Here is an 18363-nt window from a genome sequence, read left to right as displayed (position 1 = left end):
ATTCCAACAATTTTCAAAGTTACATTTTTAAGATGTAAACAAAGGAATTCCAAATGCTCTGATGTGAAATGCACCACTGTAAAGACCCCACAGAGCAGGTACTATTTTGGGTGGTGGATCATTCTCAGCACTCCAGTAACACTGTGATGTGTTAGTGTGTGTTGCGCTGGTCTGAGTGGATCAGACACAGCAGTACTGCTGGAGTTTTAAACGTTGTATCCACTCACTGTCCACTCTATTAGACACTCCTACCTCGTCAGTCCACCTTGTAGGTGTAAAGTCGGAGACGACAGCTCATCTGCTGCTGCACAGTTTGTGTTGGTCATCCTCTAGTCCTTCATCACAGTGGTCACAGGACGCTGTTGACTGGATATTTTTGGTTGGTGGACTGTTCTCAGTCTGGCAGTGACACTGAGGTGTTTAAAAACTCCAGCAGCACTGCTGCGTCTGATCCACTCGCACCAGCGCAACACACACTAACACACCACCACCACCACATCAGTGCTGAGAATGACCCACCACCGAAATAGTACCTGCTCTGTGAGGGTCCTGACCATTGAAGAACAGGGTTAATAGGCACAGTCTCTAAATGTAGAGCTACAACAAATGAATTATGCAGAAGCTTTAAAAATTGGGGGAATTCCTTTTTAAGTTATGGACAAAAGCAGGGAGGTCATATTTCCACATCATGACATCAACTAAATCTTGACATTCATAACCTGTTCCTTGTTAGTTTTTGTAGAGAACATCCTCAACAGATTGACAGCCTGCACTAAACAAGGCCGACGTAGTGTATGCTTCTTTCAGATGACCACTCAATCACACCTGTAAGATCCAGTCCACTCCAGATATGAGGGAATGTAGTAACGTCAGTCTCCGAGACGAGAACACCCCTTTAAAATAAGGTTAGTGTCACAGTGCTGGATTATTTCCTCTTAGTGCCATGCAGCAATGTTTATGTACTCGTATATTCAGCTAAAGAGCTCTCACTGTGATCATATTGCACGGTTTTAAGTGTCTAAGCACTTTGCATTTTGCATAGATAGGATATTCTTTCAAGCATGAAGCAAAAACATACTAAGGTGTATGAGGGGGCTTTACATATTGTTAAAGTGGATAAGGCGGTCCGTGCCGGGTCGAACAAGCATCTTTGGATTGGAATGATAAACAAAAGTAAAGCTTTGAGGAGCTACTGTAGTGCTGCAGCTGCTCCAGCCGTCCGATCTCCAGGACGAAGGGTGGACCCCCTGCCGATCCCACTCTCAGCCGCACATGGTCAGGTACAGCCACTGTGTGTGACAAAGACGGTTACATGGATAAAAGGAAGCAGCAAAGCACCCAAGATTTACTGTACATTCAATCAATCAATCAACCTTTGTTTTGACTCGGAAGTACATTGAGGGCAACCCTCATTTTCAATGTAGCCGAGCATTTACAAAAACAAGGATTGACATGGCAACGGAAAATAATATCTATATTTAATCGTTTTAAATTAAAAGAATTTTTAAAACTAACAGTGGAAAAAACTCGGACACTCGGAGAGGATCTGGAGCTATTCAGACTTTTCAACAAACATTCGCTGGTAGAAGTTGACTTTTATTTGAGTAGTACTGACATCACTGTATCATAAGGGGAATTAGCTGTAGAGTATAAGCGTAAACGTTTAACTAGTGGTACCTACTGTGGCACGTCAGACAGCAAACCAGCCAGTCTTTCTGCATTTTGCAGCTCGTTCCATACACTGCCTAGCCAAAAGTATGCGGACACCCATATTAACTTGCTGGACATCCCATTCCAAAATTAATATGGAGTTGCACCCCCCCGACTCCTCTGGTAAGGCTTTCCACAAGATCTTGGAGTGCATCTGCACTTCCCCGAACTGCTGCCACAAAGATAGAAGCATATACTTTTCTAAGATGTCTTTGTGTGTTGTAACGTTAACATCACCCTTCACTGGAATTAAGGGGCCTGAAAAACAGCCCCAGCCCATTATCCCCCCTCCACCAAACTCTACTGTTGGCATTCTGGTAGGTAGGGTCCTCCTGGAATCTGCCAAACTCAGATTCGTCTATCATACCGCCAGATAGCGAAGCATGATTCATCACTCCTATGAATGTTTCCACTGGACTATAATCCAGTGACAGTGCTTTACACCAATCCTGCTGTATGTGCCATTCTACATAGTGATCTTGTGAGCAGCTGTTCAGCCATGGCCCAATTTCATGAAGCTCCCAAAGCACAGCTCTTGTGTTGATGTTACCAGAGGCAGTTTGGAACACTGAGCTGTTGTCATTCCTAGACGCTTCCATTTCACAGTAATAGTACTTACCGTTGACTAGGGCAGCTCTATCAGGGCAAACTGACCTGTGGCAAAGGAGGCTTAAAGTCACTGAATTCACCTCATTCTGCTGCCAGAGTTTGTCTATGTAGACTGCAAGGCTTCGTGCTTGAGTTTATAAATGTGTTAGTCTTGCTGAAACAGCTGAACTCGATAATTAGGAGAGGAGTCCACATACTTCTGGCCACTTCTGGCTCTCACTAAAACTGGAAACTGTACTCACTGATTTTCATGTTGTTGTGAACAAGATAAAATTAGTAATATCACCTTAAGGGCCAAATTTGAGACACATGCTATCACAATTAATTATTTTGCTCGTATGACATCCCAAACTTGCACACAAGCTTTTCTAGGAACAAATGATCAGCAGGTTGATGAGCAGAGACAAGCAGCCCTTCCATGACATCTGCTGGATAATAAGCGTTAGTGCACTAACTGCTGTCTCGTGTGTCAGTTAGGAGAGTTATAATGCTTCGACCAGAGCACTAATTAAGAGGCTTCGTTCTCTGCAATCACCTGAAAGTTTCAGTGACCAAAAGCTTGTATCTCCAAAATTACAACTTTACAGGTGAGGGGAAAAAACTTCTTTACTTTTAATGTAAGTCAGACCCAGACTCGGCGGCACGGTGGCAAGCGCTGTCGCCTTACAGCAAGGAGGGCCAGGGTTCGATTCCCCGGCCGGGTGACCAGGGTCCTCTCTGTGTGGAGTTTGCATGTTCTCCCCGTGTCTGCGTGGGTTTCCTCCCACTGTCCAAAGACATGCAGTCAGGCCAATTGGACATGCTAAAATTGCCCCTAGGTGTGAGTGACTGTCTGTCTGCCCTGCGATGGACTGGACCTGTCCAGGGTGTATCCTGCCTTCTGCCCAAAGACTGCTGGGATAGGCTCCAGCTCCCCCCCGCGACCCTGACGGAGAAGCGGCTTAGAAAATGGATGGATGGGTGGAACCAGACTCATCTTTGGCCACTTCTTTTGATCCATTCATGAAATTTACAGACAATGTAAAGCGCAACAGGCATTTTCAAATTATGTGAAGATGCAACTGGAGATACAAGGTTTTGTTTGAGGTTTTCTGCAATCACCTGAAAGTCGCTTTAGATAAAAGCGTCTGCTAAATGTAATGTAATGTAATGTTTCATTAGAAGAGCTACTGGCTCTAAGAGATGGTCTCAATTTACCCATCAGTGGTTTTGCACAGGTCTGTGTAAAACACGCTTTACTCACTTCAGAGAGGTTAAGCTCAGCCAGTCCAGTTCCATCTCTGTCCAGCTGCTGGAAGGTTCCTGTTTAAGAACATCATATTTAATAAACCACTAATACCGTGAGCTGTCACATGACTCCATCTCCTTAACCAGGACGTGATGTAATGTACCGAGTTAATTAGAACTGTTACATACTAAACATGGCCTCCAGTTTGACCAGGCAGCAGATGAAGTTATCAAAGTCGATCATCTCTTGGTCGGCGTACCGTGCCACCAGCACCTGGTTCAGCTTGTTGTTGAGCTTAAAACCTGAAACAGGAGAAAGAGAAATACATAAAACCAGAGAAGCCGACATACCCATGTGCACCACCGTGAGGACCTAAAAGATTCAAATGATGCAATGAACTCAGAGACAAACCCTGAAACAGACACTGATGGAAACGTTGCCCTACCAGCTGATTCCAAGGCCAGACGCATCTCATAGGAGCTCATGGTGCCTGACTTGTCCAGATCAAACTGCCGAAAAATTCCCTACAAAGACAGAAACGGAAACAGACTGATACAAAGGTCAGAAAGCAGGACATTCACATCTGTTAAGGATGGAAAATTCCGGTAGAGCAGATTTCACAGTTTTCAGGGGGTGGAATTCTACAAAGGAGAGTTTTCTCAGTTAGTTAAATAACATAAAGCCAAAGTTAGGGATGTTCCTGAGCTCTTCTTCTGTTGGACAATCCAGACGTTTGGTCTAAATAAACATGCAAACTTCAAAATCCCACCTAAAGAAGTCAGAGCCTAAAACAACTGAAGGACAGTTTGAGACCTTGTGTGGTCAAACCGGTCACACATGTGACTGTGAATTGAAGATTCACACTCACGCACCTTTTGGACTGTTTATTCTAACTGAATCTGTGCCCCAAGCAGGCATAACAGTCTGACCACCTGCTTGTTTCTACACTCACTGTCCACTTTATCAGCTCCACTTACTGTATAGCTGCACTCTGTAGTTCTACAGTTACAGACTGTAGTCCATCTGTTTCTCTGATACTCTGTTACCCTGTTCTTCAGTGGTCAGGACCCAATGAACCCTCACAGAGCAGGTACTGTTTGGGTGGTGGATCATTCTCAGCACTGCAGTAACACTGACGTGGTGGTGGTGTGTTATTGTGTGGTGCGCTGGTACGAGTGGATCAGATGCAGCAGTGCTGCAGGAGTTTTAAACACCTCAGTGTCACTGCTGGACTGAGAATCGTCCACCAAGCAAAAATATCCAGCCAATAGCTTCCTGTGACCACTGATGAAGGACTAGAGGATGACCAACACAAACTGTGCAGCAGCAGATGAGCTGTTGTCTCTGACTTTACATCTACAAGGTGGACCGACAAGGTAGGAGTGTCTAATAGAGTGGACAGTGAGTGGACACAGTGTTTAGAAACTCCAGCAGCACTGCTGTGTCTGATCCACTCGTACAGCAAAGAATCAAATCGCTCTCACCAGCCACTTCCGGATCTTATTCCACAGAATCTGGAACTCCACCAAGCCCAGACGAGCACTTCCGTCTTTCTGAGATTCACCTGAAGTCAAGGACACTTTGTAACCAGAGGTCTGTCTGTCTGTGAGATTTAAATGCAGTACTCTGATAAAGTCAGAGCTGCTGTAGTGAGAGATGACTGGTTGGTTGTGTTTGTAAGAAAGGATACATCCATGAGGGCCACCATACACCTGCATGCCTCCAAACTGAAACCGTCTGTCTTTAAGTCTCTGTCTGAAAAACGCACGAGAACAGAGCCACCGTAAATACACATTCACTTATTCACTCAATCCCTCCCTCCCTCACTCACTATCTTCCTCATCTATGGCCCATGCTCCCTCATTCACTCCCTCCCTCCCGAAACCCCTCACTCATTCCCTCACTCATATTACCATTAAATGTTTGGAGTAAAGTGAGCAAGAGGAAAAGGAGGAACATCAGGCTTACGTTTGCCCACAACTCTGTTCAGGATGGTCCTCAACTCATGGACTGAGATCTGCATATCCTAATGAGCAAAACAGAGAGGCAGGAAAAGAGTGATCGCAAAGGCCAATAACACCAGGTCAATAACACACACTGTGAGAGATTCTTACCTCTCCAGAAAGCTGAGCGAACATGGCTCTGAATGAAGCATCGATGTCTTGCTCTGTAATTTCTCCCTTGGAAAGCGAAACATGAAACATTACGAGACACTCACACCCGTCTGAACGCGCTATTAATCACAGGGAAACGGTGGAAAAACAAAAACAACAACAAACAGTAAAAGTGTATGTAGAGTAACTGTTTCTCTGCTGAACAAGAGGAGCGAAAGTAGCACAGATAGATGGAGGGATAGATGATAGAAATCGACAGAAATAGGAGACAGATATTTGGACAGGTGGACGGAGAGAAGGATAGATAGATAGATAGATAGATAGATAGATAGATAGATAGATAGATAGATAGATAGATACAGACAGACAGATAGATAGATACAGACAGACAGAGACAGACAGATAGAGACAGACAGACAGACAGATAGAGACAGACAGACAGATAGAGACAGACAGACAGACAGAGACAGACAGATAGAGACAGACAGATAGAGACAGACAGACAGACAGACAGACAGAGACAGACAGATAGAGACAGACAGACAGATAGAGACAGACAGACAGAGACAGACAGATAGAGACAGACAGACAGACAGACAGACAGACAGACAGACAGACAGCTTCTACCACAAGTGCATATAGTAGCAAATGTACACAAACAGGCATGAATACATGACGCATCCCTGAAATATAGAAGTATATGAATAATACATTCTAAATATATCTATGAATGAAATATACATGCATATGTACACATAATACTATATATACAAAGAGTCATCGCAGCCACTGTGGCACGAAAAGCCTTAATGTGCCTAAAATAAACAAATAAAATTCCAACATGCGAGAATCTGCTGTGTGTGTTCTCACCTCTTCATCCAGGATGAATGACACATCATCATCCATCTCTCTGGAAAAACATTGAAACATTCCATGTTGGTCACATTTCAGAGTTGGATATGCATTTTCCCGTCTTTCTGTTGGCTCCCAAGAGGCCACTCCAAATCATTTACACACTTAAAAAAGAGGGTTCTTTAAATTTACGGTGGTGCAGTGGGCAGCGCTGCTGGGCGGTCAGGGTCCTTTCCCTATGTTCTCCACACGTCTGAGTGGGTTTCCTCTGGTTTCCTCCAAAGACGTGCAGGGATGAGTGTGAGTGTGTATGTCTGTCTGTCTGCCCTGCGATGGACTGGCGACTTGTCCAGGATGGATCCTGCCTGCCGCCCAATGACCGCTGGGATAGACTCCCTCCCATCCCCCGCGACCCAGAAGGACAAGCGGCTTAGAAAATGCCTGTGTTGTGTACGGTTCTGTATAGAACCTTTGTGAACATTATTCAATATACAGTAGTTTCTACTACTGTTACAGGCTTGTCATAATAACAACAGAAGAATCAGTCAGTTAAAAGTCTGAAATGTGTTTTTGCCCCTGACTTTTAACCGTTTCAGTGGAATAATCCACATAGAGAAACACAACCGAGAGGCAGCTCAGGGCGAAGACGGGGACTATTAACTAATACAGGGACAGTTAACGGTGTAAACGATGATCAGAATTGACTTACTGTGTCTCGGACTGTTTCTCAGTGAAGACTCTGAGGACGAAATCAGCTTCTTTCCCAGGCTCGAAGGTGGAAGGGACAATCAGGTACTCTCCCGGAGGCAGGCGGAGTCGTGAGCTCACCTCCCGCAGGTTGATAAAGGTCTCGGAACGGGCACAGGAAGAGTGGCGCAGGAAAAAGTCCTTCTTCAGGTGCACACTCTGGCAACCTTGGAACTATTCAATAAGAAAACACTCCGCATCAGTTACCGGGGAATTTTTCCAAATTATGCTGAATACTTTCGAATGAACTGCTCATTAGAGGCAGGTGTGGAAAGATGAATGGGTAGCTTTCATTTGCTCATAAGCTCCTCCTCCTCAGTAACGCCATGTGACTGAATCACGGCATCAAACTAACGAGCAGAACGAGCTTCGCTGAGAAGATCATTAACTCTGATCAGCTCTCGGCTTCATTATTAGAGCCAGACGGAGGAGAAAAAGGTGAGATGAGCTGCTTTTCCACCGTTTACAGGCCTTTTCTGTTCGCCGCTGTTGCCATGGTAACGCTGAATGATGTCGCAGTAGAAAAAAAGCACATGAAATCTGATCTGAGCATCAAAATGAAGGTCGCATGGCCACGAATCGGATATGTATCCAATCTAGGCTCACCTATAAAAGTGGCTCAGGTGGGATTTGACAAGTTCCGATTTGCAGGCCTTTGTAGGAAGCAGGTTGTAGGAAGAGCAAATGAGTTTGTACCCAAACAGAAACTCCTTTTAGGAGGTTTAAAGCAGGACAGACTTACAAAGTTCTTGCTACATGAAGCCAATGATGTGTACACATTTAAAAAGACCCAGTTGACTGAGGGTAAACTGAGGGGAAGCCTTTCTTTCTTAAGAAAAACAGAACTGACCACTAACGAAGGTCTAGAGCATTGGTCAACCAATCAGGTCCCTGAATCCAGTTTCCAGTCCTGTATTTTGTATTCAGTGGTGGTTAACTGAACTTCATAGGACTGTTGATTTAACTCAATATCTACCTTATGTGACATTGTGCATTTCAACCACAGACAATCTGAAAGCAGCACAGACAGAGCAGGATGTTTACCTCCTCTGGGACCTGAAAAAGAGAGAAAGATAAGAGTCGGACAATATTATATATAAATCACAGTCCACAGCCCGAAGTCCACTTTACTCTAAGACACCCCAACACTTGACCCCTGAACTGCTAACCTCATAGATAGCGAAGCCAATGGTGTGCATGTCCTGGCCCTGCTTGCGGTAGCGCCGACGGTCCTTCTGCATCAGAGCCACCAGGAAGCTGCAGGCCTTTTCATCATCTTCTGGATCGTCATCCTCCTCCAGCAGGGTGATCTTATACTGCGGGTTTATCCAGAACGTGTCTGACAGAGAGACATGCATCACAAACATCAATCATTGATCAATCAATACACAGCCTTCCACCAGCGGTGGCCGTGACTGAAGGCAGGGCATCAGGGCCATTACGGAGCAAGTTAGAAGCCAGCCAACACTGGTGTAGCCAGCCAGCATGGGACCCCTGTATAACAGGGGGTATTGCGCTGAGTGATGGGGAGGCACATGTTTTGAAGCACATAGGAACAGAGCAAAGTCCCACCGACTTGTTGAAGATGGTGGTGGAAAGTGGCGCTAGTTGGTCACAGCAGTGGATGGAATTCGTCTGGCTTTGACCTTCTCAATGTCTGCCTGCTAAAAAACCAGCTAACGTCCTGCTCGTTAATGGTGAGATGAGCAGGGGGCACAGGTTAGAGAGCCAGCGAGGGGGAGAAGAGCTAGGAATCGGCAGAGAGGGCCTGAAGATTGTCCTTTATATGTTTGAATCTCCAGAAGAACTAAATCAGGTCATTGGTGAACTGGAGGTCATTGAGGAGAAGGGAAGCTTTCTCGTCTTGTAGCTGGTCATCTCTTCAAGACCTTTCCAAACTGAAATTAGGCCGTTAGCCGTTCTCCAGCTTGTATTTGGCCTCTTTGTAGAGAATTCTGTCCTTGCTTCTGACCGCTGCCTCCTCCTCCACCTGAAGCTGTCTGAATTCAGCTGAAAACCATGGATTGTCGTTGCTGTATTTCACCCATTCTGTAGTTTAAATGAAGCTGTTCTCATAGAACCTGATGTATGATGTCATGGTGTTGGTATATTAATAGCATTTGGAGTTCTGCACATTTAACTTGTAGGAGCAAAACATGTTTAAATTCACAGATTAATGGTCACTTTGCCAGCTAGCTACTTGATTCTCTGCCCAGTTTGGTAGCACAAGGCATAAGATGTTAAAGAGAGACTGTCTAATAAAAGGGGGAATTGAGTTCCACAGTTTAGAAGCAGAATAACTGAGTCTCTCCGTGTTTTCTGTATTTTACAGAGGGCATCTGTAGAAGGCCACTATCTGCAGATCACAGATTATGTGCCGGAACATAAACAGATGTGATGTAAGCAGTGCTTTAAGGTCATTTTGAGCTCTAAAAATTAGTAGCAGAACCTTAACATCTATCCTGAATGACACAGGTAGCCAGTGTAATTCTTTGTGGTAGTTCACCCAGACAAATTTATCCCTGCAAGTGGGAGCATCTTAAAGTTCCCTCTTAGAATAGCATGTGTCAGTGTTGGCCATCGGATTGACTCGTGTTACCATGTACTTAGGCCAAAATATCAATATAGCAGCACGTAGTGGATGAGCTTGTGGTGAACTGTGTATTGGTACAGTGTGGCCTGTATCAATATTTATATCGATACAGGCCTGTATGGATATTTATTAAAATAGATACTGCATTCAAGTCAGAGATTCACAGCACGTGGTAAACGTAGTCTAATAATCAGGATCTCGCACTTCAGTTTCTACTGTTTGTATAAAAGCTCAAGCTCAAAACATCAAGCTCACACTCTTGAGCATTTTCCATTTTCCTATGTAGCCTCAAAATTGTGGGATCAGCTCCCGACCTCTGTCCGGGACTCAGACACACTCTCTACATTTAAAACTCAAGCAATTTGCTAATATCACTTGCTGCGCTATTAACGCTCTAATATCTCTCTATAAATAGACCTGTCCTGTTAATCAATTTCTCCCTCCCTCGCTCTATTTGAGCCCCTGACTGACGTCTGCCTGAGTCGCCACCACAGCTGCATCTCTGTTGGCTGATCTGCACCGTTTTGACCACCATGGAGCTTCACGGTGTACAAAGCTGTGCAAACCTCACCTGCATGAACGGACCCTCCTGATGCTGCTGCTGTTGCTGCATGAACTCGAACTAATCTAATGAACCGTTGGCTCCACTTGTTTTGTAGTATAATATTTTACACTAACGCTGTTTTGCTATCCGGGGTCGACCAGAGGAGGATGGGTTCCCCTTTTGAGTCTTGGTTCCTCTCTAGGCTTCTTCCTCTTGCTCTCAGGGAGCTTTCCCTCGCCACTGTTGCCACTGGCGACACTCATCGGGGCTCGGACCCAAATTTTACACGTGTTGCGACACAATTAGTTAGCCACAGTTCCTGAATCTACTTGCTGAACACTGTTAACCTTTATCTGGGTGGTGTCTCAGCACCACACCAACAGGAGTACCAGGTACAGCAGTGTTTTCAGGGGTTTGCATACATGCCACTGTCATTAAGCTCAGAGTGGTTTACCATCTAAACACATCCATCCGTCCAAAGAAGTGTCGGAGTATATGATGAATTGTGTGAGCATGCATGTATTCCTCACTGGCGTGGTTCCTGCAGCCTCCTGCCGTGCTCCCTCTCCTCCAGCCACCCTCAAATTTGATGGTGTTCCAGTAACTCAGGCTGTCATCATTCAGAGCGTCAGGCGTCAGATTACAGATTTCCAGCCGTGAGAACTGACGCTTAAACTCCTGAAATGACATCCTGAAAGAGAGAGAGAGCAGTTACACTTCTGTCTCGACCTGAGAGACACTACTGAGGAATGGCACTAATGCATTACTAAAAAAATCAACTGCTCTTTGTTGACAATTCATTTAAATTATTCATTTTACTTTTTATTAAGTAATAACCTTCCAATAGAGACTAATGTGAAGAAATGGAAACCACTGTGGAGAAACAGGGACCAATATGGGGACCAGTGTGGAGAAATAAGGACCAGTGAAGAGAAATAAGGACCAGTGTGGAGAAATAGGGACCAGTGTGGAGAAATAAGGACCAGTGAAGAGAAATAAGGACCAGTGTGGAGAAATAGGGACCAGTGTGGAGAAATAGGGACCAGTGTGGAGAAATAAGGACCAGTGAAGAGAAATAAGGACCAGTGTGGAGAAATAGGGACCAGTGTGGAGAAATAAGGACCAGTGAAGAGAAATAAGGACCAGTGTGGAGAAATAGGGACCAGTGTGGAGAAATAAGGACCAGTGTGGAGAAATAAGGACCAGTGAAGAGAAATAAGGACCAGTGTGGAGAAATAGGGACCAGTGTGGAGAAATAAGGACCAGTGAAGAGAAATAAGGACCAGTGAAGAGAAATAAGGACCAGTGTGGAGAAATAAGGACCAGTGTGGAGAAATAAGGACCAGTGAAGAGAAATAAGGACCAGTGAAGAGAAATAAGGACCAGTGTAGAGAAATAAGGACCAGTGTGGAGAAATAAGGACCAGTGTGGAGAAATAAGGACCAGTGTGGAGAAATAAGGACCAGTGAAGAGAAATAAGGACCAGTGTGGAGAAATAAGGACCAGTGTGGAGAAATAAGGACCAGTGAAGAGAAATAAGGACCAGTGAAGAGAAATAAGGACCAGTGTAGAGAAATAAGGACCAGTGAAGAGAAATAAGGACCAGTGTGGAGAAATAAGGACCAGTGTGGAGAAATAAGGACCAGTGTGGAGAAATAAGGACCAGTGAAGAGAAATAAGGACCAGTGTGGAGAAATAAGGACCAGTGTGGAGAAATAAGGACCAGTGAAGAGAAATAAGGACCAGTGAAGAGAAATAAGGACCAGTGTAGAGAAATAAGGACCAGTGAAGAGAAATAAGGACCAGTGTGGAGAAATAAGGACCAGTGAAGAGAACTAAGGACCAGTGAAGAGAAATAAGGACCAGTATGAAGAAATAAGGGCCAGTGATGAGAAATAAGGACCAGTATGAGAAATAAGGACCAGTATGAAGAAATAAGGGCCAGTGATGAGAAATAAGGACCAGTATGAGAAATAAGGACCAGTATGAAGAAATAAGGGCCAGTGATGAGAAATAAGGACCAGTATGAAGAAATAAGGGCAAGTGATGAGAAATAAAGACTAGTATAAAGAAATAAACAGAAATATAAAGTATAAAGAAGTAAACAGAAATAATGACTAGCGAGGAGAAATAAAGACCAATGTGACGAAATGGGGGCCCATTTCGTCACATTGGTCTTTATTTCAGTGTGGACCAAGCTGATTGAACATGATGACTCACCAGAACTCTCCATCCTCCATTTTGGAGTTCATCTCCTCTTTTTCAGCAGGATCGATTGCATTCCATTCAGAAGAACTGGATAAGACATGTGGACATATCAACAGTACAGTTACACAATGCCTATGTTTCCCAGACACAAAACAAAGTCAGACTCTGGACCATTTCAGGGTCATTTTTACTTCCAGAATAGCAAAAGTGGATTTCAGCCCATAAATCCATGATCCAACAAACGTTCTTCTCAGAAATGCTGCAGCCTCTGAGTTTTCAAATGAAATAATATATTGTAATTGTACTAAAAAGTTGGCATTCAACTAGATTCAACTGGACAACTCACTTGTCACTCCAGGCTCCTGTCCATTCGACCTGCCCCCAAGGGTTCCGGACACGGATCAGTCTTTCTCTATTACCACGGAAATTCACCTAAGATCCCAAACCCCACACATATGGAAACATTTAATATAATCAGCACTAACAGAACCTAAATTGAAGTTGTATATTTAAAGCAGAGCTTTTTTTGCCCAGCAGATGGTGATGTTGCTCTGGTCCAGTGTGTTCTGTGCAGCTTCTCAGCACAACTAATGGAAGCCAATGAAAACGGTTTACGTGAAAAACTTTCTAGCTCACGAAAAAAAGACATTTGGACAAAGTTTCTGACTGACCTCCGTGAGACCTGTAACAGAGTAGGCGTGGCCTTTCACCAGCTTCTTGAAAGTGATCGCCTCCATGTCAAAGGCACTAGTAATCTGTGAAAGTAAAACATAAAACACATCAGAGAAGAGAACGTTTGGGATAAAACACTTTATAACGAGAATATTTTAATGACATTTGAGCAAGTTGAAAGTGATTTTCAGTTAAAATCATCTGACTTCTTCAGGTACCTGCAAATTAGGCACTTTCTTTCATTCACTTTCATTCATTTTCCATCTCTACCACCAAAAAAAAGTGCTTGGGAGGAGGAATTGGGTGTGCAGTTGTCGGAAGAGGTATGGGACGCTATACTTTCTAGGATACATTCCGCCTCAATCTGTGCAAGACATGGTCTGCTCCAATATGAGGTGGTTCACCGCATGCATTTATCAAAACGTAAGCTTGCCAGAATTTTCCCTGACACTTCCTGTCTGTGATCGCTGTAAACAAACACCTGCTACTGTTTCATACACTCACCGTCCACTTTATTAGGTACACCTTGCTAGTAAAAGCTTGGACCCCCTTTTGCCTTCAGAACTGTCTTAATTCTTCATGGCAGACTTTCAACAAGGTGTTGGAAACGTTCCTCAGAGGTTTTATTTGGTTATTTGAGTTCCTGTTGCCTTTCTATCATCTGGAACCAGTCTGCCCATTCTCCTCTGACCTCTCACACCAACAAGGCATTTTCGTCCACACAACTGACCGCTCACTGGATACTTCCTCTTTTTCGGACCGATCTCTGTAAACCCTAGAGATGGTTGTGCATGAAAATCCCAGCAGATCAGCAGTTTCTGAAATACTCAGACCAGCCCGTCTGGCACCAACAACCACGCCACGTTCAAAGCCCCTTAAATCCCCTTTCTTCCCCGTTCTGATGCTCGGTCTGCACTTCAGCAAGTCGTCTTGACCACCTCTACAGGCCTGAATGCAGTGAGCTGCGGCCGTGTGATTGGCTGATTAGCTGTCTGTGTTAACACGCAACTGAACTGTACCTAATAAAGTGGCCGGTGAGTGTGTGTTTGGGCTGTGTCCATCACTTTCTTTATAGTGGACCTCCATCCTCAGGTCAATATGGAACCTAGTCCACTTACTGGTCTGTTTGGTGTCACTACAGAACACCCATCTCTGTCCAGGGCCCAATCTAATGCAATAGCACATCGCTGCTGTCGGAACAAAACCTCGTATCTCCGTTTTTCAGCTTTCTACACAGTTTGAAAAGGCCTGTTGGCTTTTACATCGTGTGTAAATTTCATGATGAACGGATCAAAAGAAACGGCCCAAAATGACTTGGAAAGACGTCCGGTTCCATCGACTTCCACTGAAAGTAAAGCACGTTTGTTACCATTCTGGAGATATGAGGTTTTGTTCCGACAGCAGTGATACGCGTCTCTTATAGCAAGGCGCTTCATTTCGCTAACCTGGAAGAGCTGCTGTTCTCCTCTTTCTGGACACTGGATAAGAGGCATGATGCATTTTCTCATCTGAGAGAAAATCAAGTTCACAATCCGAGGGTCAAACGTTTCTACTGGAAACCATTTCTGTCTTGTGTGGATGGCCTTTCCCTTATTCCCATTTCCCAGCACTGTATGTTTACTGATGACATTTTTAAAAACATATTTTTTAATCAACTTATTTAAGATATGCAGGCCCTCCCCCATTTAAAAAAAAAAAATATCATTTATTTTTTGTCAACTTTGTTTTCTTGTTTTTTTTTATTGTCTTATTTCAATAATTTAAGTCACTGCCTGTTATTAGTGTAAAAATGTAAAAAAGCAATAAAAAATTCCTTGTTTTAAAACATAAAACACAAACTTGTCAAGTTGTTCTCTACCTCTAGCTCATAACATAAAATGACATAAAATGAATTGTGGCATTTCTCAGCGCAATAATATGATAATGTCTCGATGAATATGTCAGTATGTAAATCAGGTTAGAGAGTTTATTGAGCTGTATTTCTCTGTATGAAAGGTGCCACACAAAAACAGGAGCGGTCACAAGTTTGGACACCCCTGACTCATTGATTGTATGTTTAACCTAACGCCTGAATGCCGGAAAATTATTTACAAGACAACTCGGAATGTTAAGTTGATGCCTATGTGCAAATTCACTCGACTGCCCAACATTCAAGATATTAATACTATTGATATTCACCATAATATCATGTTTATTAACTGATATTGCTGTTATTTTATTCAATACCAACTAAATAACCTAAATCAAAGTATTGACTGAAGCACGAAGCAAGATACCAGAAGGTATTCAGGGATTTTTTTATTCAATATTTCAAGTTTAGGACGTTATTCAATGATAAATAACTTACTATAATATTATTCATAATCATTTTTGAGCATATTATCTGCCCCTCGGTCATTAAGGGATTCAAGAGAATGATCCACCACCCAAATAGTGTCCATGGGGGTCCTGACCACTGAAGAACAGGGTAACAGAGTATCAGAGAAACAGATGGACTACAGTCTGTAACTGTAGAACTACAGAGTGCAGCTATACAGTCAGTGGAGCTGATAAGATGGACAGTGAGGGTAGAAACGAGGAGGATGGTCAGAATGATGTCTGACCGGCATAAATCTTAATATTTGCTTTGATGTTTCTTTTGCTTATTCATTTAAAGCTCATTGACCTGCCGTTGCGTATGAGATGTGCTACATAAGTAAGTTGCCTTATCCTGCCTAATAAAATCCGCCTTAAAGACCCTTTTTTCTTGACCTTTGTAGCCTTTCACACAGACTGTCCACCAGCTACACTGATTAATATGAGTGTACAGTGTGCGGCGCATGATGTGGTGCGGTCTGGTGTGAATAAGCTTTAGCCTCACTGCTCCGGTGCAAAACTAAACAAGCCTCAGACACCAAACAAGCCCTATGCACTCTCTCCTTATCCCTACACTGGCCCTGTGCTTGTTCTCACTGTAGGGACTCACATCGATGGAGCAGCCCAACAGCGAGCCTCTCTCCAGAGCTTTGGCGATGATGCGATGCAGGTCCCGGGGAGCCTTGCGCAGCTCATACATCTCGGCCACTCCACCCGTGAAGTCTTCGAAGCCCTCGGTGGTGGAGCCTCCAGACAGGGCCTCGTATGATCCATTGAGTCTGGAAACAAGTATAAGCATGATTTATTTACGGAGCCCAAAGATAAGGGAAGGTAAGAGATGAAAGACAAACCTTCAAATGCATATACAATAATATTCTAGTGCAAACTAGACCTCAAAAGGAATTGAAATGTTGAATATCAGAATCAGAGTCAAGCTTTATTGGCCAGGTCTGCTGCACATTCAAGGAACTTGGTTTTGGTTACAGACAGACATTCACTTGTTGGGAATAAGATCAAATAAATACAAAATATAGCAAAATAAAATTAATAAAACCTGCACTCCTGCCATCACTCACTCAGACACACACACACACACACACACACACACACACACACACACACACACACACACACAGTCATCCCTGTAAACCTTACAATGTGCCAAGTATGAGTCTAAAGTTGGAAGTATGTGAGTAACCAAAGGTTACCATATAATAATACATAAACGCAGTCTTTGTGCATCATTTTGAAGTGTTTTGTGAACGCTATGTGCCTTGGAATGAGGAATTCTGAATGTTGGCATTATTCCTGATGCTGTGCAGCTCATTTCACTGTTCATCGTTCTTAAACTCTAACCCTGCATTCACACCGGCAGCGACGCGATGCGACAAAGCGGCCGAACATCGGTCATTTTCAATGAGAGGCGGCGATTTCCAGCGACAGGAGGCGGTGCGAACGTTAGTAACACCAAGCGGGCGGAGTCAGCGAGTTTAACATTATGCAAATAAGGAACAAAGTGATGTGGAGTTACCAATAGGAACTGAGCACTGAGCAGCATATTAGGCGCTTGATCTCCGCCGCTGTGAAATGGTACGCTCCATTTTTGGTTCCTAGATAACTAGAGAAGTACAGAGAAGGTCAGAAGGAGCTGCATTGTGTCTTTGTGGATCTAGAGAAGGCATATGATAGGGTGCCAAGACAGGAACTGTGGTACTGTATGAGGAAGTCAGGTGTAGCTGAAAAGTATGTTAGGGTGGTGCAGGACATGTATGAGACATGTATGAGGATAGTGAGACAGTGGTGAGGTGTGCAGTTGGAGTGACAAATGGTTTCAAGGTGAAGGTGGGGCTACATCAGGGATCAGCTTTGAGCCCCTTCTTGTTTGAAATGGTGATGGAAAGGTTGACAGATGAGGTCAGGCAGGAGGCTCCATGGACCATGATGTTTGCAGATGACATTGTAATCTGTGGTGAGAGTAGAGAGCAGGTGGAAGAGAATCTGGAGAGGTGGAGGTTTGCACTGGAGAGGAGAGGAATGAAGGTCAGTAGAGACAAGACGGAATACATGTGTGTGAATGAGAGGGAGGCAGGTGGAAAGGTGAAGATGCAAGGAGTAGAGGTCGTAAAGGTGGATGACTTCAAATATCTTGGGTCAACCATCCAGAGCAATGGACAGTGTAGAAAAGAGGTGAAGAAGAGGGTGCAGGCAGGATGGAGTGGGTAGAAACGGGTGTCAGGGCTGATGTGTGACAGAAGGATAGCAGCAAGAGTGAAAGGGAAGGTTTACAAGACAGCAGTGCGTCCTGCTATGATGTTTGGTTTGGAGACTGTGGCTCTGTCTAAAAGACAGGAGGCTGAGCTGGAGGTGGCGGAGATGAAGATGCTGAGATTTTCGTTGGGAGTGACAAGGATGGACAAGATTAGAAATGAGCAGATCAGAGGGACAGTGAAGGTGGAGCAGTTTGGAGATAAAGCCAGAGAGGCCAGGTTGAGATGGTTTGGACATGTGTTGAGGAGGAATAGTGGATATATTGGGCAAAGAATGTTGGAGATGGAGCTGCCGGGTAGAAGGAGAAGAGGTAGACCTCAGAGAAGGTTTATGGATGTAGTGAAGGTGGACATGGAGATGGTTGGTGTGAAAGTTGAGGAGGCAGTGGACAGGGCAAGATGGAGGCAGATGATCTGCTGTGGTGACCCCTAAAGGGAGCAGCCAAAAGAAGAAGAAGAAGAAG

At 44.1% G+C, this 18363-nt stretch overlaps 1 protein-coding gene across 4 annotated transcripts in view; it reads right to left on the bottom strand.

Moving 5' to 3' along the window:
- Positions 1-449: 449 nt before the first annotated feature.
- Positions 450-18363, bottom strand: part of LOC108443488 (calpain-1 catalytic subunit-like) — a 39305-nt gene continuing 21391 nt past the window's right edge. For all 4 annotated transcript variants that reach the window (XM_037534460.1, XM_037534459.1, XM_037534457.1 and 1 more), the window contains 17 exons: positions 16243-16411; positions 13277-13360; positions 12952-13037; positions 12618-12692; positions 10928-11088; positions 8430-8599; positions 8305-8316; positions 7223-7434; positions 6532-6571; positions 5662-5727; positions 5516-5573; positions 5238-5302; positions 5032-5100; positions 3993-4071; positions 3736-3849; positions 3563-3621; positions 450-1289 (listed from right to left, as the gene is read on the bottom strand). In XM_037534460.1, the coding sequence (XP_037390357.1) occupies positions 1263-1289; positions 3563-3621; positions 3736-3849; positions 3993-4071; positions 5032-5100; positions 5238-5302; positions 5516-5573; positions 5662-5727; positions 6532-6571; positions 7223-7434; positions 8305-8316; positions 8430-8599; positions 10928-11088; positions 12618-12692; positions 12952-13037; positions 13277-13360; positions 16243-16411 (1546 nt within the window). In that variant the 3' untranslated portion in view covers positions 450-1262. The remainder of the gene's footprint in view (positions 1290-3562; positions 3622-3735; positions 3850-3992; positions 4072-5031; positions 5101-5237; positions 5303-5515; positions 5574-5661; positions 5728-6531; positions 6572-7222; positions 7435-8304; positions 8317-8429; positions 8600-10927; positions 11089-12617; positions 12693-12951; positions 13038-13276; positions 13361-16242; positions 16412-18363) is intronic.

The sequence above is a fragment of the Pygocentrus nattereri genome, chromosome 25, assembly GCF_015220715.1.
Source record: "Pygocentrus nattereri isolate fPygNat1 chromosome 25, fPygNat1.pri, whole genome shotgun sequence".
NCBI lineage: Eukaryota > Metazoa > Chordata > Actinopteri > Characiformes > Serrasalmidae > Pygocentrus > Pygocentrus nattereri.
This window is presented reverse-complemented; position numbering and strand designations above follow the sequence as displayed.